Raw genomic sequence first — 26,206 nt, forward strand, 5'->3', positions numbered from 1 at the left:
TCACAGAGGCCTCCCTGTAGGAGCCAAGTATCTTCTCCAGTGACATTCTGGCTGCCAGGCACTTAAGACACAGCCCCGTAGTGCAAACCACTGATCACGCTTGGTGGGCACCGTGATACCCCACCACCATCCCTCAGCGAGGCACCATGTGTGGCCCGTGGAATGTCACCGTGATCATGGAACCTCTTAGACGTGCAGAATCTTGGGCTCCGTCCTTGCCCCAGAAGATCAGGATCTGCGTTTTAACAAGACCTCAGGAGCATATATAGTGGCTTAATGCCCACAGGGTCCTATTCAGGCCAGGTGACCCCACCTGACTTAGAACAGGTGTCAACTCTCATATGACTTAGGACAATGCAGGGGACCCTCAATGAAAGTGAGACTGAATGAAAAAGCTGTTTCCTCTTTCACTTACCTCCCTGTCCCCAACTCTCTAAGCTGCAGCTCTGCCATCAACTCCATGCCTGTCCACTGGGCAAACCACACGCACACACCCCTTCCATTTCAGGAAAAAAACACATACACACCACACACACACACACACACACACACACCCCTTTCACCTCAGGAAAAAAACATACACACCACACACACACACACACCCCCCCTTCCATCTCAGGAAACACACACACACACCCCCCTTCCATCTCAGGAAAAACACACACACACACACCCCTTCCATCTCAGGAAACACACACACACACACACCCTTTCACCTCAGGAAACCACACACACCTATTTGGCTGTGTAGTGACTTGGCTCACTGAGCTCTTGCCTCTGAAAGCATCTGCCTCTAAGGGATGACCCCAGTTTGAAAGGCATTATCCCCATTAGGGGGGCTTCCCAGGTGGTTCAGCAGTAACGAATCCCCCTGCCAATGCAGAAGACACAGGAGATGTGGGTTCAGTCCCCGGATTGGGAAGATCCCTGGAGGAGGAAATGACAACCCACTCCAGTATTCTTACCTGGGAGATCCCACAGACAGAGGAGCCTGGCGGGCTTCAGTCCATTGGGTGGCAAAGAGTTGGACACAACTCAGCCCACATACATCTACACTAGAGGAATCTAAGGTATTGGAAAGCAGGTGAATGATTTGGGTGGAGGAAGTGAAGTCCACCTCCAGTGAGCCAGTTTTTCTCTCTGATGCAGAGACCCACATCTGGGCCTGAAGCTGAGGCACATCCCAGCTCCTAAAACTTAGAAGGGGGGCCACCCTGATCATTGCTGGCAATGCCCAGAGCCCTTTTTTTCAACATCCAGAGGAGGAGCTAAAGCCCAACCAACAGCCCAAGAAACCATCTCCTGACCTGGTGCAGCAGCCAGTCGGGGTTCAGGGGAGGACAGGTGCCAGGCTCCGAGGAACGCCGGTCACCTGTTGCTCCCCCACAAAGACAAGGCTTTACACCTTTCTCAGGGGGCACACACAAGCCTTCCCTCCCGCTTGCCCAGGTCATTCATTCCAGAACCAGATGTTAAGCACCCACTCTGGACGGGGCTTCTCTCAGCTAGCCCAGGTAGCATAGTGGGGTGGAACGCTATAGGCCTCAGACTCAGACCCAAATGTGAACACCAGCTGTCTGATCCAGCCCGTGACACTGAACTTCTCAGGCTCCTCCCATGTAAAACACCCACCTCCCCAGTCAAGACTGAACAGTATCCCCCTGGAGGACGTCTGCACACAGTAGGCATTCAATTATCCTAAGAGCCACCTTTTACTGCATTCCTGCTGTGCACCAGGCACTGTTCTAAATACATCTCACATGAATTTAATGTAATTTCAGTTAATTTCCACAACAAACCCACTTAAGAGGAAGAAGATTGAAGTTCAGAGGAATTAGGTGACTTTAGCAAACAGGTTTCCGACTTACCGAGAGCTGTGGGCTTGGGCCCAGGCGCCCCCATGTTCTGCTGTTCTCATCCAGTGTCACCCTCTTGCCCTGCTACCTAAGGTAGCCTTTTGTTTCCATTTTTCATTTTCATTCATAAGACATGGGATCAACTTGGGGTAGGCCAAGGGCAATTTCAAGTTGACAACTGGAAGAAATAAAAACTGATCGCAGGGCAAACGGGACACACTTGAGAAAATACAGCATTTCAAACCTGGTCCCACGCCAGCCCTCTCAGACCTTCTGCCCATGTCACTTCCGGACAACACTGACTTCCGGCTCTCCAAAGCAGGTACATTTACACCCTGGGCTGAGCAAGGTATTTACACAGGAAAAACAGAAACAACAAAAATGTCCTTAGGAAAAAATTGTTTTATAAATAATATGCCTGGTACATTAGAATGACAGCACATGTGTTTAACTTCTTACACACTTACAGGGGTGTAAGAAATTCCCTTGGGACAGTGTACACAGAGTAGAGACCCATGCTTAGCAACCACACTTTGGTCTGAATTCACTTTCAAACACTGCTGACAAATGAGCATATACAGCAAGCAAGAGGGCTGCCTGGCCACTGACCAGTTCTGCTGCCGTCCTGGGCACTGTGTTCAAGCACCGTACAGTGGTCATTGCCTGGATTTTACAGAAATGAGTGACACAAAAATGAAAGTGCTTGCAGTAAATGATTACTATTGGTCCCAATCTTAATAATACACAGGGAAAGGTGAAAAACACCAGGAAGGCCAAGAGCAGAGTTCCAGCCGCACAGAGACTATCTCTGTGTCAGGCAGACACAGCTGCTGTGCGCTCAGCTGGGACGGAGCTGAGACAGAGGAATGTGCTGGAAATACACAAACCAATGACTGTGCGTCCCAGATGAGGCATTAGCAGATTCCAAATTCATCAACTGTTCTTGGAACAGAGCCTCCCTTTGGACAGGCTTACTTTTGGCTTGAGCACTTTTGTCCAAGGATACCTTAAGACAGGAGCAAGTTCTGTTTCACTGCGTCCAGCGTTTGCCCAGAGGCACCAAAGTTCACAGTCCAGAGCCCACAGTGCAACGGAGTCATGAACAACACCCTTCTTTCTTCCATTTTTCCCCTCCTGTTTCATTGGTCACAACAAGGAACGTGTCTATTTTTCAAGGCTAAGAAGCAGAAGTGTATCTGGGTGTTCCTGGGCAGTAAAATGAGAGTAAATGCTCAGAGGCAGCAGAGATCTGGAGAAGCTACCCAAGCTGCTTACTTCCAGCTGAATTCTCCTGAAGCACAGACATATTCGAGAAGGTCTCCAGACCTCTGGATCCTTAGGGTACAAAGGTAGGAAACAACCAAACCACTGCTAACACTGAAAAAAAAAAAAAACACACATGAAGACCATGGGCTGAAGATCCATCACTTTATTTTCAGAAAGAGATGGCCAAAGGGGATGAGGAGGCAGAGATACAGAGGCATGCCAGCAACACAGCAGAAACAATCCAGTTGGCCATCCAAAAACTGTAAATGAAACACAGTGCCAACTGGCTTTCACCCCCCCTCACCCCCATCCCGCCTGCCACAAGTCGCATTTCAGTGTGTAACAGAAATGAAAATCCTTAATCCTGGAGATAAAAGTAGATAGCACCTGGTGCTTCACCTTGGCAGGGAGACTGCGATGGCTCTGAGACATCCACTGAGTTGTCGCTCAATCACTGCACGTGGGCCCGGCTGGTTTCCCTCGTTGGTGTCGTGATTTCCAGGCCTTGTCGTGAAGGATATGGCTAAGCGGCAGTTCATTTGGGGAACAATGAAGCACTCTGAAACACTTAGTCCTCCAAATCTTCCAAGCAGGAGAACAAGGCTCTGGACTCCCCAGATCTGAGGCACAGATGACGCACAGCTGATCCATGGAAGGTGGAGAGTGAATCAAGGCCCACTTCCCAGGCCAGCAACTTAGGTCCCCGGACAAGGAGGAAATACCACACACGAAACGCCAAGTCCTTTTCCTTGCAGCTCATGCGGTTCCAAAGCACCTTCCACAAACACCTAGAGGGGTCCAGCACAAGTGATGGATCTTATGGTTTCGGCTACTAGTCTCCAAGAAACAATGGACTCAGGGTGGCCTGTCTCACTGAGGAAGTTGGAATTAAGGATCCTTTTGTGCCAAGTGCAAGAGCGTCCTCACCCTTAACCTTTGACTGTCATAACCTTCCAGGGTCTGTATGGAACATACTTTCACAAGGCACCAGCAGGGCGCAGAGCACAGCTCAGAATTTGAGACGGCCTGGCTGCTCAGAGTCCGAGGAGGGGCTCTGACTTCCACCATGGAGAAAGAACACAGTGGAGGCCAAGGTGAGGGAGAGCCCCAGGCCAGGAAATGGGAGATTCATGGACACCAGGCCTCTTGTTCTGCATAGGCAATGGACAGGGCTGGGCGGCGCCAGCAGAGCTTTGGAGAATTAAACTGGTTTACCTCTCGACCTGGGTGGGGCGCACAAGGGGCCGTTACGAGAGATGGAACAGAAGGAATATTTTTGGTCCAGTGCTGCAGGAGAGGGGGGCAAAGTGGAGGCCAGCGGGGCTGAGAGCCCCGCGGGCAGGCTAGCAGACAGTTTCTGCGGCAGACTGGACCCTTAGCGGTTAGTTCAACCTAACTGAGCTGCAGCCCTGGGGGCCTTAGAAAGGGGGAAGAACACCTTCCCTGGGGTCCTTGTCCTCAAATAGGCTTCCTCCTTAGGTCTTCCAATCAATCCAGGGTTCCCTCAGCCAGGACTTGCCCTGGACAATGGACGCCCCTTGGCCCTCTCTGTGTCAACAGCAGTGGAACCAGCGAGACCGCAGCTGAGGTCCTTCTGCCGTGCTGACGCGGAACCGACACTGGCGACGGTGTGGGCCAGACTGAAGGTTATCCAGGGGAGCGAGGGGCTCCTTCACCGGCCACAGGAGCATCAGCCTCCAAGACAGGTCTCCGGCCAACGTCCCCCAGAGATTTCCCACTCGGGATTTGTGTTTAGAGTGGAGAACCAGGAACCACACCGCTGGCTCACGCGCACTAAACGAGGAGCAGTGTGACTTCACACACAGACTGCTTGCGCCCAAGCCGCAGAGACAAGCTCGGAGTGGGTGAGTTTGCTGCGCCCTTACACCCTCTGCTTCTTCTGCCCGGGTCGCCCTGGAGCACCACGGTTGGGAGGCCAGCCCAAGCCCCTCGCCCACCCACTGCACCCCACCCCACCCTCCCCAGCCTGAAGCAGAGGCCTCCGAGGAGGTCTCAGGAAACACCCTGTCCGGGTTTCCTCTGTCCCAGCTGGCTCTCCAACATCCTCGAGCGGGGACCCACAGGCAGAGCTCACGCGGCCTTTCTCCTGTCAGGCCGCTGGTCATCCTGCAGGGTGTGGGGAAAAGAAAAGGATGAAGGTTAAACTCAACTTCAGGGGCATCCCTGGTGGCTCAGCAGTAAAGAATCTGCCTGCCAACCCAGGAGATGCAGGTTCGATCCATGGGTTAGGAAGATCCCCTGGAGAAGGCAACCCACTCTAGTATTCTTGCCTGGAGAATCCCATGGACAGAGGAGCCTGGAGGGCTCCAGCCAAAGGAGTTGCAAAAGAGTCGGACACCACTGAGTTAGCACACAAACTCAAGTTCACTCAAGACAGACCAGGCTCATTGCTCACCCCATGTTTACCTGCTCCACATTCATAGAGACCAAGTCATTTTTTGTCTTGGTTTTGCAAAACTACACATGTAATGTGATTTTCCCCACCTTTCCTAGGAGACTCCTGGTGGCACCCTCCCTGCTTAAAGACTGTAGAGGCGGCGGGTGTTCTCACGCAGGGTGGCCAAGGTGCTGGCGAGCGGCAGGTCTTTGACCCTGGCGATCTCTCGAACCGTGTGCAAGGCCAGGCCCGGGTGGGCGTACTGGCAAAGGCTCTTGGGAACCTGGAAGACACCAAGCATTCAGGACATCGCTGTGCTTTCTGTGCACAGCCGTCAGGCACGTGTCCCTCCCCGGCCCTTCCCGAGCAGGGCCTCTTTGGAGCTGTGTAGAGACCCCTTTACCTGCAGGTGCAGGGAGAGTCCCAGTCAGGGGGGCTCTGGGTGAGCAGGGTCCCACGCTTCCTTGGACAACCCTCTACAGGGTAGGGCTGTGCACTGCCTGGAAGAGAGTGGTTACCCTTCAGCTTCTCAGCCCCCTAGACTTTGGTTCTGCAAAGCAACAGAGAGGAGATACCTACACAGCCAAGGGCGGGACCTGGAAAGGTACTGGGCGCTCTGGTCCTGCCAGCCTCGCACGGATGACCGCCCGCCTCCCACCCTCTCTCCTCAGCGCCTCAACTTAGCTTGAAGACGGCCCTACCTGTCGAGGCAGGAAATAGGGAGCGTCTGTCTCTACGATGATCCTCTCCAGTGGGATCTGTTTCAGAGCTTCCCGGGCCTCCCAGGCGGAGGAGTAGGTCAGGACAGCTGTGAAGCCCACGGACATGTTGGGAAAGTGGTCCAGCAGGGGCTCGATGACTGGGTAGCTGCCGGTGAAGCAGTGCCTGCGAGGAGGAGAATCCCACGTCAGGATTCTCTCATTACCCACTCTGCCGAAGCCCCAACTCCCTCTAGACATTTCACCTCTTCTGAGTTAATTTTGGTGGACAAATTCTCAAAAATGCAAAGACTGCATCCGAGGGAAGGACTCACAGTCGACACAGTCAGAAGCAGAACTGACAACAGCAGCCCCTCCGGATCACGATACTGTGGGCGGAAATTACGTCCATGTAATCGAATACACCAGAAGGGGCCTACAGGTGAATTTTTCTTCTTTTAGCCTGACACCTGTCCATGTTCTTAGTACCATATACACCAGCCCAGAAGGGCCGAGTGACTGTGCCTCGTCTCATCTCTGGCAGCCGCTCCACTCAGAGGCGTCACTCTTTGCCTGGGTGCCTGGAAGGCGGTGGTCTAGAGGCCTGACAGCCCCGCCCTCTTCAGTCACCTGTCAGAACCAGGCTTGGGATCTAGACTCTGTTTCTTCAGTTAACCCATCTCACCCATCTTGAAAGAGCCAGCTGGGCATCAACTCCTGGCCCCTTGTAGCCAGAGGCAGCTAAGGGCCCGTGCTCTGGCTCCCTGTGCTCAGCTCAGCCCCACACCCTCTGGGGAGTCACCGGCGGACTGTCTCTCACAGCTCCTCCAGGGCCCCCTCAAGCCAAGCCCATGCCTAGAATGGGCACATGGCAGGAGGCTGGTGAGTTTACCCAACTAAAGAACCCCTAGATACCATTTAGAGAAGATAAGGTGGGGTAGGGAGGGGTGGGGAGGGATGAGCTTTCAAACTGCAAGCAGGAGAGAAAACTTCTTTTCCGGTGCCCTGGAATGCTCTCTGGGTGCAGTCACTGGACCCACAGCAGATCCCCCCAGATCAACAGCTCTCATTTCTGAGAACTGAGCCTCCGTTACAACCTGCTTCATGGGATGGGGGTCACAGTGATTCAGGGTATTAGCTCAAACCATAGGAAGCTGTCATTTTTTACGTAAAAAAGTGGTCAAGTATCGGAAATTTCATATGGGTCAAAATGATAGTTAATCTTTTGAAAAGATTCTACAAAAAGACCTAACATTATCAATGCTCTTTTCTCACTGCATTTGTTTTTCCCAGTAACATCCTAGACAGAGGGACATGTTCACTTCCTTTGCCCGCTGAAGTTCTAGGCTCTCACCTGTGAATCTTGTAGTCTGGAGGCACAAGTTTTTTCATGATTTTCAGCAGATCTTCATCAGCTTCCCGGCAGTGGATCACCAAGGGCTTCCTCAGAGACACGGCCAGCTGTAGCTGCCTCTCAAACACCTGGGAGAAGGTAGCGACAAAACCTGTGGGTGAGGGCCATTCTGGATGTCTCTTACCTCCAGAGCAGCCAGTCCAGGGGGCAACCCCAACCATCTCCCATTCTTTGTTTTTAAGCTCTATAATGCATAATAATAGCTAACATTTACTGACTGCTTACTAGATAGTATTATTATTTAGGTGTATTATAACCTGTAATCCTCAAAAACACCCTAAGATAGGGTGCTCAGCCCATCATGTAAAGAAACGGAGGCTCCAAATGAGGTCAGATAACTTGCAGTTGATTAGCTAGAGCACCCCGATTCAAACCAGAACCCAGGCTCTGCATGGAGCAACCACTAGGCAATGCTTATTTGGGGCTCCAGGGGCAGGACAGGGCTCAGAAGCACCACTCCAAGATAAGTGTGCTCTCCTTCACTGTCCCTGCCCCTACTCGCACTCCCAAGAGGGAGTCCATCCCCTTGCACACGTTTTCCACCGTGAAAAGTTGCCATGGATATATCTGCATGATGCCCGACTCTCAGAGGTGCTCAACTATGTGTGGAAAGAATAAATACTAAAGCTATTTCCTGCAACTTGCTTTCTACAGATACATTAAAAAAAAACAACGCTCTTAATATTTCCATGAGTAGTTTTTTCCAATCATGGAATATAATTCATGTTTGAATGTTTAACATCAAATTAGAAGATGCTTTTGAGTCAGGTGACTCACTTGAGAATGACATGTTCAAGTCCAGCACTCGTACTACCTTGTCTCAAGATAGCGGCAAAGAGCCAATACCAATTCTGACATAACTCAGGTTTAACCTGTGTTTTCAACTAAAGGAAAGTGAGTCAGGAAACCAACAACATGGAATGCTTTCAAGGACTTTAACGATGAGCTAATCCCAGTACCGACAGCCCACTGGAGCCCTCTTTAACATATATGCCCTCCTTGAACTCCTCCAGAGGCAGAAGGCTGCAAGAGATTCTAATTTCAACACTTAATTTTTGCTTCTAGAAAGCTACTATTTGCATAATTAAACTATTATAGACTTGGGGTGGAACATTACACGGCTGTTAAAAAAGCATATTTTTCAAAGAATATTTAATGAAGCGGGAACATTTTCACGGTGGAAAAAACATTCAAACTACTACTTTCTATTAATCTCCTAAATTCTTTTTTAAAAGACACGTACATACAGCACTCATTTCCTTGATTCTTTGACAGGTACTCATAAGACATGCCACCAACTGTTCCATGCAACTCTCCAAGGGATAGCGACAATAAAAATATGAATTCCAAAACACATCTGAATTTTAAAAACTATTAAGAAGAAAGAATTGTTAGGGGCCAGGAACAGTGGCTGCTGTGGAGCGTGTGTCCTCCCCAGGAGCAGAAAAAGAACAAGAGCAAATGAAGCTCACTGCAAGGCAGAAGTCACGGTTGCTCTCTCCTGGACTGGGAAATGATTATCTTTGCTCATTTGTGTGTTTTGCAAAATATTCTGCAATGGGCGCACTAACTTTAAAATCAGAAGAAAAACATATTGTTTAATTAAACAAAATGTGTTGCTTCCCAAGAAGGAATGGAAGCTTTGACATTTGTATCATTAGCTGTAAAGGTCATTCAGCCCCTACCCTCCTCTTCTTTTCGTAATACAACTGAAAGGAAAGCAACAGCTTGCGAAGCATTTGACCAATGACATCTGGGATTGGGGAGAGGGGGTCTGGATAAGAGCAATCATGTTTTTAGAGATTCTGAATTCTTTAGTTCCCAAAGTGGAGAAACGCTTACGTAACCACTAAGAGAGGAACACTGTGAGCCAACGAAGGACGACGTTACCTTGTGCTGCTCTGGGACAGGCGTGGTGCACTTGTGAGAGTAATCCAAGCCCATCTCCCCGAATGCCACGGCCTTGGGGTGCCTCAAGGCCTGCAGAAGATTCCTTTCTTGACTCTCACTGTAGTAACGTGCAAAATGCGGGTGACAGCCAAAGGCACCCCACACCAGATCCTCCTGCAACAGGTCCTCCCAGAGGCCATCCGTCAGGGTGCGAGGATCGCAGAAATCAGAGATGCAGCCCTGAAACTCCTTAGGGAAGGAGCTGCTGTAAATCTTCCTGAACTTGCTGAAGGTCCCTTTGAATGACAGCTTGGAATACAGCATGTCCAAGTGACAATGGGTGTCGATGAAACCCTCCAGCCTGGGCTCCCGACGGCTCCTGGGCAGGGAGCTAGACGCAGGTTCCTCACCTGGACGGGGCAGCACGTCCTCCTGGAATGTTCTTTTCTCCTTCACGTGTCCTTCTGAGCTTCTGGAGAAACGAGATGAACGAGACTTCCGGGATCTGCCTTCCTTGGCAGCCTCAGGCTCCCTGGAGGTGAGCGGGGGGCTCACCGTCGAGGCGGGGGAAGCGCCCCGGCCGCTCCTGCCCGCCTGCATCGTGTCGCTGCCGCCACTGCCCACGGACGGGTACCCGGGGGTCTTGGGACCGCTGGCCCAGTAGCTGGCGTAGTCACACCAGGGACTGCTGTACAAGTGAGCCGGGTACATGACATAGTCCGTGGGGAAGGCAGAAGCCTCTGGAACTGTGGAGGGTTTTAGTGGGACGGGCTCCTCCTGAGAGAACCTGGCCGTGGAAATCTCGTCCACGTCGGACCAGTCACTTCCTGAAGAGGTGCGCTCCATCACCACCTCCCGGTCCTTAGGCTGCAGAGAAGGAAAGAGACAGAAGGTTTGCCTTTGTCCTGTGTGAGGACAGCCTCCCATGCTCGGCCACCTGCCAAATAGAGGCCCTGGCTGCTCTCACGCCACGGAGATGGCACAGCATTGACTCCTTAGTGCACTTTCTCATCTGGCTTCCTGATTAATTCGCAGAAAGTGAGCCAGGTTACCACAGAATAAACTTGGGATCATGGTGTCATGTGCCCTCCCTGGAAGGGAGGCTGTGCCTGCATTCCCTTTCTGAAGAACCCCTCTTGGGGAAAAAAAAAACTGCTCTCTAGGACATACAGGGTATGGGGGGTGCAGTTGTTAGAGAAAAGCACTGTCCAGCATCTCATCACTAACAACAGGTCTGTTGTGCGTTCAAAATATACCACCATGCAGTTGGAGTCCTTTGAGGCTGTGTCTGCAAATTCTTTGACGTTACTCTCCATTCAAAGTGGGGTCTGTGACCCCTCCCCTTGAACTCGGGCCAACTTGTATGGTAACTGATAGAGCTGGAAGGGACTGCAGCTTCCAGGACTAGGTCAAACCAGTCTTGCTCCTCTGGGGGAGGTCGACTACCGTATTACTTCTGAGCACCCACAACCACATCCTAGAGGTCACAGGTAGGTGCCAAGCACCAGCTGCTGGACATGTTCACATGTGAGCATGTCAATAAAATACCTCTCACATACACTAACAGATAATTAACACCTTTGCAATCTAGCTCTTCAAAAATATATTTCACTATTTCCTCTTCCCCCAACAACAAAAGTTAATCTGATTAAAATTATAAAAAATGTCCAAATGGAAGGTAAGGGTTTCTCCTCAAAATGATACTTCCCTTTTCTGAGGGTTCATTTCATATTCAAGTCCTCACAAAGTCTCTTGTAGTACAAGGTATACTCTTTTATTTGAAGAGGATAAATGACCCTAAACAAAACTCAGTCAAGCTAATTTGAGTATTTATTTAAAGAGGTTCCTTAAACTCATTTTTTTTTTTTTTTTAAAAAGGGGAGATGGGAAGCAAAAAAAGGTAACAGATTTAATAATTATTCCTGGGGGTATGACCTCATAATTCTCTGCTAGACATCATTTTAAACAAAGGTTTTAAAGATAGTTTTTAGTTTTTTATAAAGATAACTTTTTAAAAAGCAATAAGGTAAGTGGTTACGTATAAAATTACACTGGAAACTTAAAAAACATAAAATATGTAGGAGGAGGAATAGGGCAACACAGGGCCAGTTGGAAAGCTACTTTTCACTCAATACATTTTTTAGTTTTAAACCCTGGAAATATATTTCCTAAAATACTAACTGAAAGAATAATTAGACGTGGTTACACTGTAGGATGCCCCAAAATTTACCTCCCAAGACTGAACAAATGCAAAGGGATTTGCAAAGGGAACAGCTACTTGCAATGTGGGATAGAATTTCCAGGGACAGAATAATAGAGACCAAAAAGTGCTACATCGTATCAATGAGATCTCAGCTACAGGAAATTCTACAAGTCAAATGACATCTTTTTTTGTTTAATATATGTAACAACAAATAACATGGAATAGAAAGGGGAGGAGGAATCGACAGAGACTAAGAGATTTAACACTTTAGAAAATGACACAGATGACTCTTACATCCTGCTTCAAACAAACTGAAATAATCATGAAATAGGGAAATTTAATCACTGACTGGATATGTGTGCTCAGTCGCTCAGTCGTGCCCGACTCTCTGTGAGCCCATGGACTATAGCCCACCAGGCTCCTGTGTCCATGGGATTCTCCAGGCAAAAATAATGGAGTGGGCTGCCATTTCCTTCTCCAGACTGACTGGATAGTTGACCCTATTAAGGACTGGGGGGACAGGGCAGCGGGAGAGATTAGAACTGTAGTTATGCTTGTTTTTCCCTAAAGATCCTAATTTGAGAGATAAACACCAAAATATTTATGGGTGAAATGATATGGTAGGTGCAGTTTTCCTCCAAATAATTTCTGGAGAGAAAAGGGATACAGAGCTCAAACAAGACAAGATCGGCAGTGAGTTAACACTTATTGATGATGAGTAATGGGTAAGTGGGTAATTTTCATAAATATTTTGAATATCTCATAATAAAAACTTTAAATGGAAATAACAGCAATTAAAATGCTAACTGAGATGGAAGGGTAGAGATGTCCTCTGGCTGCTTCACAAACTATCATCTGAGGGTACTGGTTAAAAAAAAAAACTAATTCTGCAGTTCCATCTCAGACCTCTTGAGTCAGGTTCTCATTCTTCTCATCAGGGAAGTTCAGGAAATCACATTACATGACTCAAAAAGTAACTCCAGTGACAACAAAGACCATGTCAGAGAAACATGTGAAAAGGTTCAATAAAACTAATCAAATATGAGGGGTTGAGAAATGGCAGAGTAGGGGGAAAAATGACTTCAAAAAATGCACATGTACCTAGGAATACATATGATAAACAGACTTTGACGACATCATCTAAGACCTTGAAAGACTTTATATAGAGTCAAGTTGGCCAGGAAAAGGTTTTGGATTTCCTTTTTGGGAAAATAGACAATTACCTATACTCAAGACTGCCTAAGGTTCAAGTACATATGGTGAAATTTAAAGCTGCATTTATTGAGAGTCTACTATACACGAGGCACTGAGCAAAGTATTTTCATGTATTAATTTAGCATTCAGCAAACTTCAGCCCACAAGCCAAATCCAATACACTGCCTGTTGGTTTAAGTAAAGTTTTATTGGAATATAGCCAGGCTCATTCACTTTAATATTGTCTATGGCTGTTTTCATGCTATTACAGAAGAGTTGAATAGTTGTAATGGAGGCCTTAAAAGCTCAAAAAACTTAAAATATTTACTATCTGGTCCTTAACAGACAGTCTGCTGATCCCCATATTAGTCTGTGATAACATTTAAAGAATCATGCCTTTTTATATAGAGGAAGAAACGGGGGCTCAAAGAGGTTAAGTGACTTTCTCAAGACTGCAGTACACCAGCAGAGCCAGGATATGAACTCAAAATGTCTGATCTCAACACTCATCTGCTAACCTACCCAAATACATCCTCAACAGGCAATCTAAGTGTCCAGTCTGACAAACGGGAGTTTGGGTATAGAAGTTTGGAAAGTTCACCCATACCAGGGAACTCCAGGCAGCGAAACAATGATCTACATTAGACAGAAACACAGGCATTATACACTGGGTTGGCGGGAAAAGTAGTTTACAAAACCTACTGCTCTTGGAGTTTCCAATTAAATACAGCACATGTGGGTTTTGTCCTTCCTGCCAAAAACCTCTTATTAAAGTTATAGGAAATGGACTTGGAAAAGCGTAAACCTATGAAGAGAAAGCATACAGAAAAAAGAGCAAAGCAAACTAAAAAAATAATCAGATACTAGAAGGCAGATAGAGGAATAGTCACTGGATAAGCAGATTACAGATGGCCAAAACCTAGGCCTGCAGTGAGAAAACCCCCAAAACATGCTGAATCATACTACAGGCCCCCAGAAGACCCAGGAATTGGAGGTATCAGAGCTCTCAAAATGCAGGCAAGGCTGGAGATGAAAGTAAGAGGATCTGTGAAGTTAGAGCCCCAGGTCCTTGCTCCCATCCTGCACAGATGGGGCTGCCCCTTCCCAGCCCAGCAAAAGATAAGGTTCGTGCTTGGAAAAGTTAAGCCAAGGAGCCTGTGGAAGAACCAGGGACAACAGACTCATAGCTTAGGGTCATCACATGTTAGACACTGATGAACCCAGCCACCTCCCTCAACCTGACTTCTAAAACACCAGCAGCTGGACCTGTGCTCCTGAGCAGAGCACTGGAGGATTTGTCCCAGGGCCCCACCCTCACCCCCCAGCAGCCTCTGAGGATGAAACTACAGGTGATCACATGATGTTAAAGGCAGCAGTTGATAAGCCCACCCAGGCACCAAGACTTCCAACTGGCTTAATGCTTCATCGTTAAAATATGAACAGATACCAGAAACATCTGAGGAAAAGCCTAACACAAAAGATGACACCAAAATATTTAGGGAAAAAAAACAAAAAAACAGAAGAAAACTCTGAAAAAATAGTGTGGAAAGAAAACTTCGAAACAAACTTTTAATTCATATTCTCAGAGAAACAAGAGAAGGTATTATAACCTCAAAATGAAACAGGATGTCTAAAAAAGGTAAACTCAAAAAATTGAGCCAGTGTTTTATAATTTAAGCATGCCAAAAATTTTAAAAGCATGTGTTATCATCATATGCACTCTCCTTAATTATGCATAAAGAAAGCAGAGATGAAAGGAGAGAGGAAAAAAGGAATCGTAAGGAATCAAAAGGAATATACCCTCAAAAAAGAAAGAAACGTGGGGAGCAGACTACTTATTTTGACAATATTGAGAAGAAATGTATGGTACTGTCAGGGGAAGCACACTGACTGAAGCCGCCCACCCTGGCCAGGCACCATCGTAACCATTTGCAGGAGGTGTTTTACGACAGGAGGTCCTGGTAAGGAACACGGAACTAATAAGCCACCACGAACCAGAATTCAGGAAAGGTCAAAAGGAGACACCACATGTCCAACCACCTCCCAGAATCCTCCTCTCTGGCATCCATCTTGGCTGAACAAGGCATGCACCACCAGGAAGGGCTCTGAGTCAGAATGATTGGCTATAGACAACCCAGAAACTAATCCCATCACCATAAAACCCAAGACTGCGAGCCACATGGCTGAGCAGTTCTCCTGGCTTCCCTTACCCTACTGCTCTCCACCAGGGTGCTCTTTCCCAATAAAATCTCTTGCTTTGTCAGCACATGTGTCTCCTTGGACAATTCATTTCTGAGGGTTAGACAAGAGCCCAGTTTCTGGCCCTGGAAGGGGTCCCCCTTCCTGCAACAGGACTAGCAGTTTGGAGACGCAACAGTCATAAGAACAGAAAACTACAGGAAAGAAACAAAGTAAGATGAACTTCAAAGTAGACAAACTTTTATAAGATTGGAAATATAATCAGAGTATACTAAGTCAGTCAGCTATGAATACGGTCATAATAATTGTAAATAGATTTGACTAAAAATTGTATTATGAATCGGAGCTACAGGAAGGCAGAGAGGATACATTTACACGTGTGGGTACCGTCGAAGTGTAGAGAACTAAATTCTCGTCTCCTGTGTAGAAAGTCCACAGATGTCTAAATTTTTAAAAAATAAACAATGTGAAATTACTTAGAAACACAGACTAGAAAGAGAGATGAAAGGGGCTGCCTCCGAGCAGCAGTCATGAAGCATGGGCAGAGATGGGCACCACAGAGGAATGTTTTTTCCCTCCGAATCAGAAACAATGTTAAAAATTGCTCGTTTCCCTTCAGTGTTATTTGGTGTCACCCTATCCTTCCTCTAGAGCAACAGAAGTTTATCTGAATGTAGTATTTCCCAGATGGAAGTCAGTTTGGAATTTTCCAGACTCTCTTGCAAGTGTTGGCCAGATTCTTCTCAACAGATATGAGCAGATACAATGGGGACTATTACTGAGCCAAACTCTTAAAAGGGAGGGAATGTATTTTGCTCTTCTCCCCTTCCTCCTGGCTGGAATGTCAATGTAACGTGCGGAGCCTGGTCACAGCCGCTCGAACCACAAGGTGGAAACCGCCGAGCGGCAGCAGAGTCAAGCAGGAGGCACCCAGGTCCCCCACACCGTGGACCCATCCTCTATAAGGCAAACTGCTTAAGTCAATGTTATTTTGGCCTTTGTTACACAGGAACATCTGTATCTTAACATATAAATCCTAAAACAAAGCTAGCACTGAATTGAGGTTTCTTAATAAATCTAAAAGGCATGATACAAGAGAACTATCAGTTTGTTTCCTGAAGCCCTGGGTAAGTCAAGGACTGCGTTGAATGAGTAATACTTATGATCAAACTAAAAAGACCAAGGACATTTAACAAAACTCAAAACTCCATGCTTGACCTGAGCTTGACTCACCTTCTGGCCATTCAAATGCGAGTCAGAGTCATCCAGAAACTCCAGGAGTGGAGAGCACTCTTCGATGACCATCCTTCGACCACCCACGGGCTCCTCACTGGGGCTCTCCTGAGGGTCTATCACCACCCTCCTGTCACAGAAGCTGCTCTTCTCCAGCACAGTGTCCTCCTCCTCTGCTCTGACCTCTGGGGTGGACTCTTTCTCTTTCTGAGGAGCAGCCACACTGACACTCCCGGCTGGTCCCTCTCCGCGGCGGGGGTGCTCTGCGATGTGGGGTTTTGCCCGTGGGGCCGCCTCTCCCTTCCTCTTTGGCATTGACTTTCCCAGGATGCCCTGGATGGCCTTTAGGTAGATCATGGCGGAGCCCTGGTCTCGAAGTCTATCCCTCTGCCTTTTCTGGACCTTGTGTGGTTCCTCCATTGTACCATTTTGACCCTCCGCTTCCGCTGCCAATTCAGAATCCACGGAGCTACGAGGGCTATCTTTGGAATCAACCTGGAGGAAAAAAATGAGAAATTATGAAAGGTGATTTCATATATGAAGCACTTAGCAAATGAGACATTAGTGGAGACGTCATGCCAGCCCTCAGCACAGTCAGCCACTGTTAACAATTTCAGTAGAAACTGGACTAGAAGAGCGAGCTAAAAGAGATGAAAGGGGCTATCTCCGAGCAGCAGTCACAAAGCATGGGCAGAGATGGGTACCATGGAGGATGCCTCCGCCCATCCTTTCTCTACAGCTGCCACAAGGAGTTCTACAATCGGGCAACGCCACTTAACATGCTTCAACGACTCTGTGTCTGCCTGACTCCTGAGTGTGACCCCGGAAGCTCTCCTCCCCGGTTGGCCCCCAACCTTCCTTCCAGCATCATCTCCTGCCTTTCTCCACTCACTCAGGTGTCCTGGGAATGAGGGAAGCACTGGAGAAGGGGGAAAGGAGGGCCCTGGAATAAGCAGCGCCCCAAGCATCAGAACAGCATTTCATAATCCTTTTTGGGCACACACAGTTCTTGTTTCCTGAAATGTCCTTGTCCATCAAGAGAACTCAAATGGCACCTCTTCTGTGAGGACTTTCCCGATGCTTAAAGTCACTCACTCCTCTGACCCCTCGTACTCTAAATACCCCTGTTACCACACCTCGCACTGTGATGAACTGTCTCATTCTCTGCACCACCAGCCCCAGCACGGCTTCACCCAAGCACTGGACATCCACTGAGTGAAGCAGAAGACAGGATCCCCCATGAAAGTCTCATCACTCAAAAGCCAAGATGCACAATGCTTTCTCGTGTCTGGGTTGCGTGACCCTCTAAAGGGCCCCTCAATGGAAGGACACTGCCCTCTTCATCTCCCTGCTCCTCCCATCTAATGCTGGGCCAGGATGAGCAGGTGCTCAAAGGAGGGCAGCAGCCTCAAGAACACTGGCTGTGAAGTCAGACTGACCTGGGATTATACTGTAGCTCTGACCTGTACAAGCTGTGTGGCCTTGGTCCAGTCTCAACCTTTCTGAGTCTCACTGTCCCAGGGTCTACATAGCAGGTGCTCAAACATTTGTTCACTGGTATCTAAGCATTTGTTAAGTAAGACATAAAGATAACACTGCCATCAACTATACTTGAATTAAAAACAAACAAACAAGCTTAAAATCTTAAGGGTTTAGCATAACTATGGCTTTACTTCTCAAAAAAATAATAAAATAAAACAGATAACACTACCCACCTCACAAGACTGAGAATTATGTGAATGCACCTGATGTGAACTGACTCACTGGAAAAGACTCTGATGCTGGGAAAGATTGAAGGCAGGAGGAGAAGGGGACGACAGAGGATGAGATGCCTGGAAGGCATCACCGACTCGATGCACGTGAGTTTGAGCAAGCTCCCGGAATTGGTGTTGGAAAGGAAGGCCTGACGTGCTGCAGTCCATGGGGTCGCAAAGAGTCAGACATGACTGATCGACTGAACTGAACTGAACTGAACTGAACTGAACAGAGGTCAAATACTGAGACTCACATTTGACAAGCTTTAGCTTCCCAGGTGACATTAGTGGTAAAGAACCCACCTGTCAGTGTAGGAGACGTTAAGAGACACGGGTTCAATCCCTGGGTCAGAAAGATTCTCTGGAAAAGGAAATGGCAACCCACTCCAGTATTCTTGCCTGGGAAATCCCATGGACAGAGGAACCTGGCGGGCTACAATCCATGGGGTCGCAAAGAGTCAGACCTGAGTTACCTACTAAACCTCCTTCTCCAGCACATCATAAAGTTCAAACTTTTCCTTCCACTCTTCCTTCCCCAAACTGAATTAAAAATTTGGACATGTCATCAACAGATGGAGAGAGATTTCATGCTCCCAGGTTGGAAGAAACAATATTGTGAAAAATGACTATACTACCAAATGCAAGCTACAGATTTAATGCGATCCCTGTCAAACTACCAATGGTATTTTTTGAAGAACTAGAACAAAAAACTTCTCAATTCATATGGAAACACACTAGACCCCGAATAGCCAAAGCAGTCTTGAGAAAGAAGAATGGAGCTGGAAGAATCAACCTTCCTGACTTCAGATTATACTACAAAGCTACAGTCATCAGAGAATGTGGCATTGGCACAAAAGCAGAAATATAGACCACAGGAAAAGATGGAAAGCCCAAAAATAAACCCATGCACCTATGGGTAACTTATTTTTGACAAAGGAGGCAAGAATATACAGTGGGGCAAAGACAGCCTCTTCAATAAATGGTGCTGGGAAAACTGGACCAGCTACATGTAAAAGAAAGAAATTAGAACACTTCCTAACACCATACACAAAGATAAAATGAATTAAAGAAATAAATCTAAGACCAGAACTATCAACTCTTAGAGGAAAACAGGCAGAACATAAATCAAATGATGATGTAAATCAAAGCAAGATCCTCTACGACCCACCCCCTAGAGTAATGGAAATAAAAATAAACAAGTGGGACCTAATTAAACTTAAAAGTTTTTGCACAGCAAGGAAACTATAAACAAGGTGAAAAACAACCCTCAGAATGGGAGAAAATAATAGCAAATGAAACAACTGACAAAGGATTAATTTCCAAAATATAGAAGCAGCTCACACAACTCAAAGCCAGAAAAACAAATCACTCGATCAAAAAGTGGGAAAAAGACCTAAACAGACATTTCTCCAAAGACATACACATGGCTGACAAACACATGAAAAGATGCTCAACACTGCTCATTATCAGAGAAACGCAAATCAAAACTACAATGAGCTATCACCTCATACCAGTCAGAATGGCCATCACAGAAAGTCTACAAACAATAAATGCTGGACAGGTGTGGAGAAAAGGGAATGCTCTTGCACAGTTGGTGGGAATGTAAACTGATACAGCCACTATGGAAGACGGTATGGAGATTCCTTTAAAAACTAGGAATAAAACCACCATATGACCCAGCAAACTCACTCCTAGGCATATACCCTGAGGAAACCAAAATTTAAAAAGACACATGTATCCCATTGTTCACTGCAACACTATTTACAATAGCAAGAATATGGAAGCAACCTAGATGTCCATCAACAGATGAATGGATAAAGAAGCTCTGGTACATACATACCATGGAATATGACTCAGCCATAAAAAGGAATGCATTTGAGTCAGTTCTAATGAGGTGGATGAACCCAGAACCTATTATACAGAGTGAAGTAAGCCAGAAAGAGAAAAATAACCATCATATACCAATGTATGTATATCATATATAATGAATCTAGAAGGACGGTACTGATAAATTTATCCGCAGGGCAGCAATGGAGAAACAGACAGAGAGAACAGAATTATGGATACAAGGCGGGGCGGGGGAGGAGGGCAGCCAGAGGGTGAGATGTATGGAGAGAGGAGAGAGTAATGCACAGACGTACACTACCGTAAGTAAAATAGACAGCTAGTGGGAATTTGCTGTATGACTCAGGGAACTCAAACGGGCTCTGTATCAACCTAGAGGAGTGGGACTGAGAGGGAAATGGAAGGGAGGTTCAAGAGGGAGGGGACACATGTATACCTATGGCTGATTCATGTTGATATTTGACAGAAAACAACAAAAGCCTGTAAAGCAATTATCCTTCAATTAAAATTTAGATATGTCATACTAAAGGCTAAACATAAGGTAGGTGAAGGTGCTCACAATAGAGACATTTAACCTTCTTTATAAAGTAAATGAAAATCATCAACTACCGTTAGAATCTGAGGGACTTCCCTGGGGAGTCCAGTGGTTAAGAATCCGCCTGCCAATGCAGGGGACATGGGTTAGATCCCTGGTCCTGGAACTAAGATCCCACGCGCCACGGGGTGACTAAGCCCATCTGCCACAACAAAGACCCAGCACAGACCAAAAAAAATTTTCTAAAAATCTGAGAAAACCTTGCCCACAATTATCCTGGAGGTAATATGGCACAAGAAGATGATGCTGGCCAGCAGGAATCGCTAATGATGCCAAAATGCCAGTCTAGCTATGGTCTAAAGGTGTTCCCCACAAAATTCAAATGTTGAAATCTGATCCCACGGTGGTGGTATTCTGCATGTTCTTTGGGAAGTGATTAGGTCATGAAAGTGACTAATTCTTACTGACAGGATCAGTACCCTAGTGAGGGGGCCCCAGACAGCTTCCTTGTCCCCTTCTGTCATGTGAGGACATAAAGAGAAGTCTGTGACCCAGAAGAGGGTGCTCACCAAGCTGGCACCCTGATCTCAGACTTCCAGTCTCTAGAATTTTGAGAAATTTCTGCGGTTTATAAGCTACTCAGTCGGTGGCATTTTGCTACAGCAGCCAGAATGAACCTAGATAATAAACATCTTCCCCTTGGAATATCCCATGACCTGGCACACAGACTTCTCTGCTGAGGGGGACACACAAAGCTACGTGTGTACGTCTCCAAGTCCACAGAGCAAATGCAGAAGGGCAGGTGGAGGGGTGGGAAGAGGCAGGTGAGTGGTGACTTGTTAGACAACAAGTCTGCAAATGACTGCAGAAAAAAGCGGGTAAGACGGGAAGGTCAAAGAGGCATTTTCAAATCATCTAAATAAGTACTGTGCCTCATTTTCAAACTAACAAACCCTCTCTAGGGAGAGTGCTTAGCAGTGCTAGAGAAGGATAGTTGGGATTAATTCTATCAAGTCTCAGAGTGTACTAACATGAATGATCTTCCAAAGGTGCAAATCTGCCTTCCCTCTATACAGAGCTCCCTAATGGCTTAGAATAAATCCAAATTCCCTTGGCTCCTAACACCCCACTGCAAGCTGCCCTCTACCTAGCTCCTCAGCCTCCATTCCACCAAACCATAACCTGAGGCAGTCTCGTGACTTCTTCAGGCTTCCCTCCAGACACCATGCCCCTGAGAAGCCCCCTCGTGGGGCCACCATCCAACAGAGTGCTTGACACACAATCCTCACGCAAGTGCTTATGACTGACAGCAGGCCAAGGGAAGAACCCCAGGACTTCTGAGACAGGACCAGACTGCTCACCTCTCCAAGGGTAACCGTGAGAATGACTGTGGTAAAGCAGGCCCTTGAGCCCTGGAGGAGAGGCCTGTCTGTCATTAGATGAGACCACGCCCCATCAGGGGCCACGCCCTCAACACTCCAGTTCCGGCCCAAGAGAACCCGAGCCCAGCACGCAGCGCACCTGAAAGACTAGGCTAGAGTCTTCCCCGCCTCACAATCTGGTTATTGGATTCAATTTAATCAACTGATCGTTTTACCCTGTACCCCAAACCACTGAAACTGCATCAAGGATAAATGACAAGATCAAACTAGCCTCATATTTACCTCATTTACATGTGTCATATTAATATACTTCATATTACCTACACTTATGTCAAAGACAAACCCTTTCAACTCACCATTAATTTTTTTTTTTTTTTAAATCAATGTGCCCATACAAGGGTTCTGACCGTGAGGGCCACATTGAAAACACGTGGAACACGTCTCCTAAGGATAACAACCTGCCAGCAAGGACACAGAGCTAAATACAGCCTCACTTCTCAGTTCCACATCAGAAACCACTCAGCAAAGGCTTTAGGACAAACTGTTTTCCTTCTGGCTGGTTCCGGGTTTTTTAATGATAACTTTATTTAGGGGCAGCCCATCTTACCCAAGTAAGACTTGGCCTTTGCTCCTCCACGTACAGAACTCCCCACCTCTAAAGGCCCGTATCTCCAAAACCTAGAAAGCAAATCCCAAGCAACTAGAAACACTGCCTGGCACAAGCTAGGCCCTCGATGAATATTTGCTCAAAACCTAATCAAAGAGGTGGCTGACGCTCACACAGTAGCCGGCAACAAAAACCAGGACTCCTCTCCTCCCTCTAACCCGACTGGAAGAGACGGAACATTTCCAAATTCACGTTCAACTTCCTCTCTCACACACACACAGTGCAGGTGCTGAGAAAATTTAATTAATCCTTAAAAAAAAAAAAAATAAGTGGGTGAAATGCACCTCCTCCGTGAAGCACTCCTGCTCCCCAACATTATGAATTCATAACCCTCCCGTGTGTTCCCACTGGGGAACTAAATGTTGAACCTCTAAAATAACCCTGCCCCACCATGCAAAAGCCCAACGTGCTGGAAAACATAACCCTGGTGAAAAGCCACACCAAAAACCAAATCCTTTTTCTTGGTTCTGTGCCTCGAGGTATGTGGCACAACTCAGTAAATTAACAACTAAATTGCATACACCTATGTCTCTGGGGCACGCCAGCCACCTGGCACAGCGAATCTCCACCATGACTTATTGCCAGTTACAAGCACCTGAGAAATACTTCAATACCAGGAATCTGCGCCCACACCCGTGCAGAACCTCAAGAATTTTAAAGTAGTTTCAAAGTGCTGGCAAGTTTGCAAACTACCTCTCAACGGAACTTTAGGCCATCCCCTGGCGTCTATCCAGTTTGCGCTTAGTCCCCTGGGAAGACCCCAGAGATGTTAACAGACATCTTTTTCTTAGCGTCCTTTCACCAAAACTCCACCGCCAACATCTCAATCCAGGTGGAAAGGGCTTCGCCGTTTGCAAGGCGTTGGGGCCACTTACCTTAAGGCTGCAGGCTTCTTCCTCGAGAGAAGCCATTTCTTCTAGAGAAGATCTGACAGAGCGCAGAGGGGATCCCCCTGACGAAAGGAACCCCTGTGAGCTCGGAATCAGGCCTCGTTTGCAGGCGGCCCCACCCGCACCTGGGCCAGAGGAATGGGAGGAGGAGGAGGAGGTGGAACTTCTGCGGCGGGAATGCGAGGAGGAGGTGGAACTTTTGTGGCGGGATGAGCCCCAGGACACATCGTCCTCTTTCTGGGCTTTCAGGCGCTTGGGGCTGCTGGCCCCTCCTGAACGCGACACAGAGCTGTGAGCTGGGCGGCTGGAGGGGGCCACATCACTGGGCTCCCGGAGGCAGCTGCGCTTGCGGGAACTCCGATCCGAAGTGCTGCTCCAGTGGTACTTGACCTTGCGCCGCTCCGACGCCATGGGCACCTGCAAGGTAAACAGGCGGCCGGGAGTCCACCACCTCCCCTGCTGGCTGCCCCTTCCTCCAGCCTCCCGCCTTCCCGGGAACCCCTGGGGGAGGGCAGGCCACTAGGTCACAGCCAGGGGATGACTTCACTGACCTTTCCCTTTTTCCACTGCCCATCACAGTTCTCAAGGTTTCAGAGACGCTAAAGCGCTTCCTATGTCGGCGATAGCAAAGCGCTCCGAAGTCCAGAAGGTCCCAGGATTTACTAAAGGTTTCCTTCGATTAGGTTTCCGAGCCCACAACGTGCTTCCGCGATTACCAAGAGCTTCAGTTTGCACAGCGCTACTTCGGGGATGTCAAAGCGCTTCCGGAACTACGACGCGCTCTGACTGAGTTTGCAATACAAAGCCCTTCGCAGATGTCAGCGCTTCAAACGGCTACAGGGCGCTGTTAGGTCCACACTTGGAGGCCAGTCCTGCAGCCCCTGGGCGGGCCCGCGGCCGGGAGGCCCGGAACGCCGAGCGCGGGCCGCAGAGCAGTGCCAGACCGGCACGCAGCCCGCCCTGCGCTCGAGGCCCAGCCGACCAGCCCTGGGCCGGAAGGGGGCGAGCCGCCGCTCAGCCGGCGGCGCCCGGGTCCGCCTGCTCAGAATATCCCCGGGTCTGCCCGTATCCCGTTCCTGCTCTCGCCGCCCGGACGTCGGCTCCGCAACCTGACGCCCTGCCCTGGCCGCCGGCTTGCCGTCCGCCCCAATCCTGCGGGGCCGGCCCTGCCTCCGCCGGAGCTGGGACCACACCGGCCTCTGCTGGACCCGCCTACCGGAACGAGTTGTACGGCCCGCAGCCCGGCGTGCGGCGAGGGCGGGTCCTGCGCTGAAGAGAGGGCGCCCATTGCTCAGATCAACAAGGGGCGGAGCTCCGGGCAAGACGGAGCTCCTCTGTTGGTCAGTAAGTCTGGAGGCGGAACCCTTCGCCTTACGAAGCTCGTCCATTGGTCGGAAGCTAGACGGGCGGAGCCACACACGTTAGCTCGTAGAGCTCGAAGCAAAGGCGGGGTCGCAGTTCCCCAGGCTTGCGGATAGTGGAGGAATGGGGGCACCGACTGATCCGTGCTCCCGCGGCTGTTCCCTGCTGCTCAGCGCTGTCCCCTTTAGCAGGACGCCTTCAGATTCAGATGCGCTGATCAAACCCACACTAGCGTCATCACTCCATTTACAGAGCAGGAAACTGTGGTTCAGAGACCCAGTGACAAACCCAGAAACTGACGGATTTGGAATCAGAAACCACGGGGTGAGGGGTGGGGGGGACAAAAGACTACACAAAAACGTAAACTATCCTCTGGCAAACAAACACCAAAGTTAAAAAACAAGGTACAAACTTGGAAAGATGTTTGCAACACATAGCAAGGGGCTCATGTCCTTACTATGTAAAAACTTTCGCAATAAGATAATTAAGTGGGCAAAGGAAATGAATTGATGAATGTAACAAATCACAAAATTGATTAAATTTCATGTTGCCATATGAAAAAATGGCTCCATGTTGAATTATTTAATGAGTACAAATAAAATTATGTTTTCACCCATTAGGTTAGCAGTGATCAAAAAGCATGATGATATTCTCTGTAGTTGAGGATGTGCAGAAATGCACTCCCATATATCACCAACTGAGCTTATACTGATGTAACCTGTTTGGAAGGTTTGGTTGCAGGAAGAATGAAAACAATCTCAGTATCCAGCAAGTGAAGTTAGTTGCATAAATTACAGAATAACCATACAATGGAATAGCAGGCAAAAAGAAGGAAATGCTCCAAATATACTGTTGAGGAAGAATAGCCAAGAAAGACAAGAAAAAACAGGATCCAGAATAAATGAAAAAACCCTGTGTGTAGTAAAAAATGAGAAGTGGAGCCTCAAGATACAAAATTTTTTATGTCTGTGAGTAACCACTCAGTGTGCTTCTAATAATTTGATTGAGATATAATTTACATACCATAAAGTTGACCAATATATAATTCTATTTTAGTATATTTAAAGTTGTGCAACCATCACCATAATCTAATTTTGGAACATTTCATCACTCTAAAATCTTGTGATCATTACCACTTCCCTCCCCAAACCACTCCCTGCTCCCCCATACACACACTCCTAATTTCTGTCTCTGTGGATTTGCCTGTTCTGGACATTTCACAAAAATGGAAGTATATATGTTTGGCTTCTCTTAGCATTATCTTTTGGAGAAGGCAATGGCACCCCACTCCAGTACTCTTGCCTGGAAAATCCCATGGACAGAGGAGCCTGGTGGGCTGAAGTCCATGGGGTCGCTAAGAGTCGGACACGACTGAGTGACTTCACTTTCACTTTTCACTTTCATGCATTGGAGAAGGAAA

At 47.8% G+C, this 26,206-nt stretch overlaps 1 protein-coding gene across 6 annotated transcripts; it reads right to left on the reverse strand.

Moving 5' to 3' along the window:
* Positions 1-2,243: 2,243 nt before the first annotated feature.
* Positions 2,244-24,814, reverse strand: TATDN2 (TatD DNase domain containing 2). 6 transcript variants are annotated; one of them, XR_003105795.3, is made up of 9 exons: positions 23,976-24,814; positions 23,410-23,841; positions 16,352-16,846; positions 9,523-10,389; positions 7,573-7,700; positions 6,222-6,405; positions 5,628-5,803; positions 3,522-5,249; positions 2,244-3,233 (listed from the first exon to the last, which is right to left on the reverse strand). XR_003105795.3 is itself a non-coding variant. In XM_006070693.4 (8 exons), exons 2-7 carry the CDS (start codon positions 23,833-23,835, stop codon positions 5,663-5,665), a joined length of 2,241 nt encoding a protein of 746 aa, XP_006070755.2. In that variant the 5' UTR covers positions 23,836-23,841; positions 23,976-24,814; the 3' UTR covers positions 3,271-5,249; positions 5,628-5,662. The 6 variants fall into 6 exon arrangements, 3 of the variants coding, with proteins under 3 accessions (XP_006070755.2, XP_025128855.2, XP_025128853.2); XM_006070693.4 differs by lacking the exon at positions 2,244-3,233 and having other exon boundaries at positions 3,271-5,249; XR_328657.4 differs by lacking the exons at positions 2,244-3,233; positions 3,522-5,249 and adding an exon at positions 5,924-6,020 and having other exon boundaries at positions 5,663-5,803.
* Positions 24,815-26,206: the final 1,392 nt, after the last annotated feature.

Source organism: Bubalus bubalis, chromosome 21, assembly GCF_019923935.1.
Source record: "Bubalus bubalis isolate 160015118507 breed Murrah chromosome 21, NDDB_SH_1, whole genome shotgun sequence".
NCBI classification, from domain to species: Eukaryota; Metazoa; Chordata; class Mammalia; order Artiodactyla; family Bovidae; genus Bubalus; species Bubalus bubalis.

Coding starts and splice junctions, on each gene's coding strand:
- TATDN2 (XM_006070693.4), bottom strand. CDS start 23,835: ATGGCGTCGGAGCGGCGCAAGGTCAAGTACCACTGGAGCAGCACTTCG. Junction 6,406..7,572: donor CCAGACTACAAGATTCACAG/GTGAGAGCCTAG, acceptor TCCTCCTCGCAG/GCACTGCTTCACCGGCAGCT. Junction 5,804..6,221: donor CCTATTTCCTGCCTCGACAG/GTAGGGCCGTCT, acceptor GGTGTCTTCCAG/GTTCCCAAGAGCCTTTGCCA.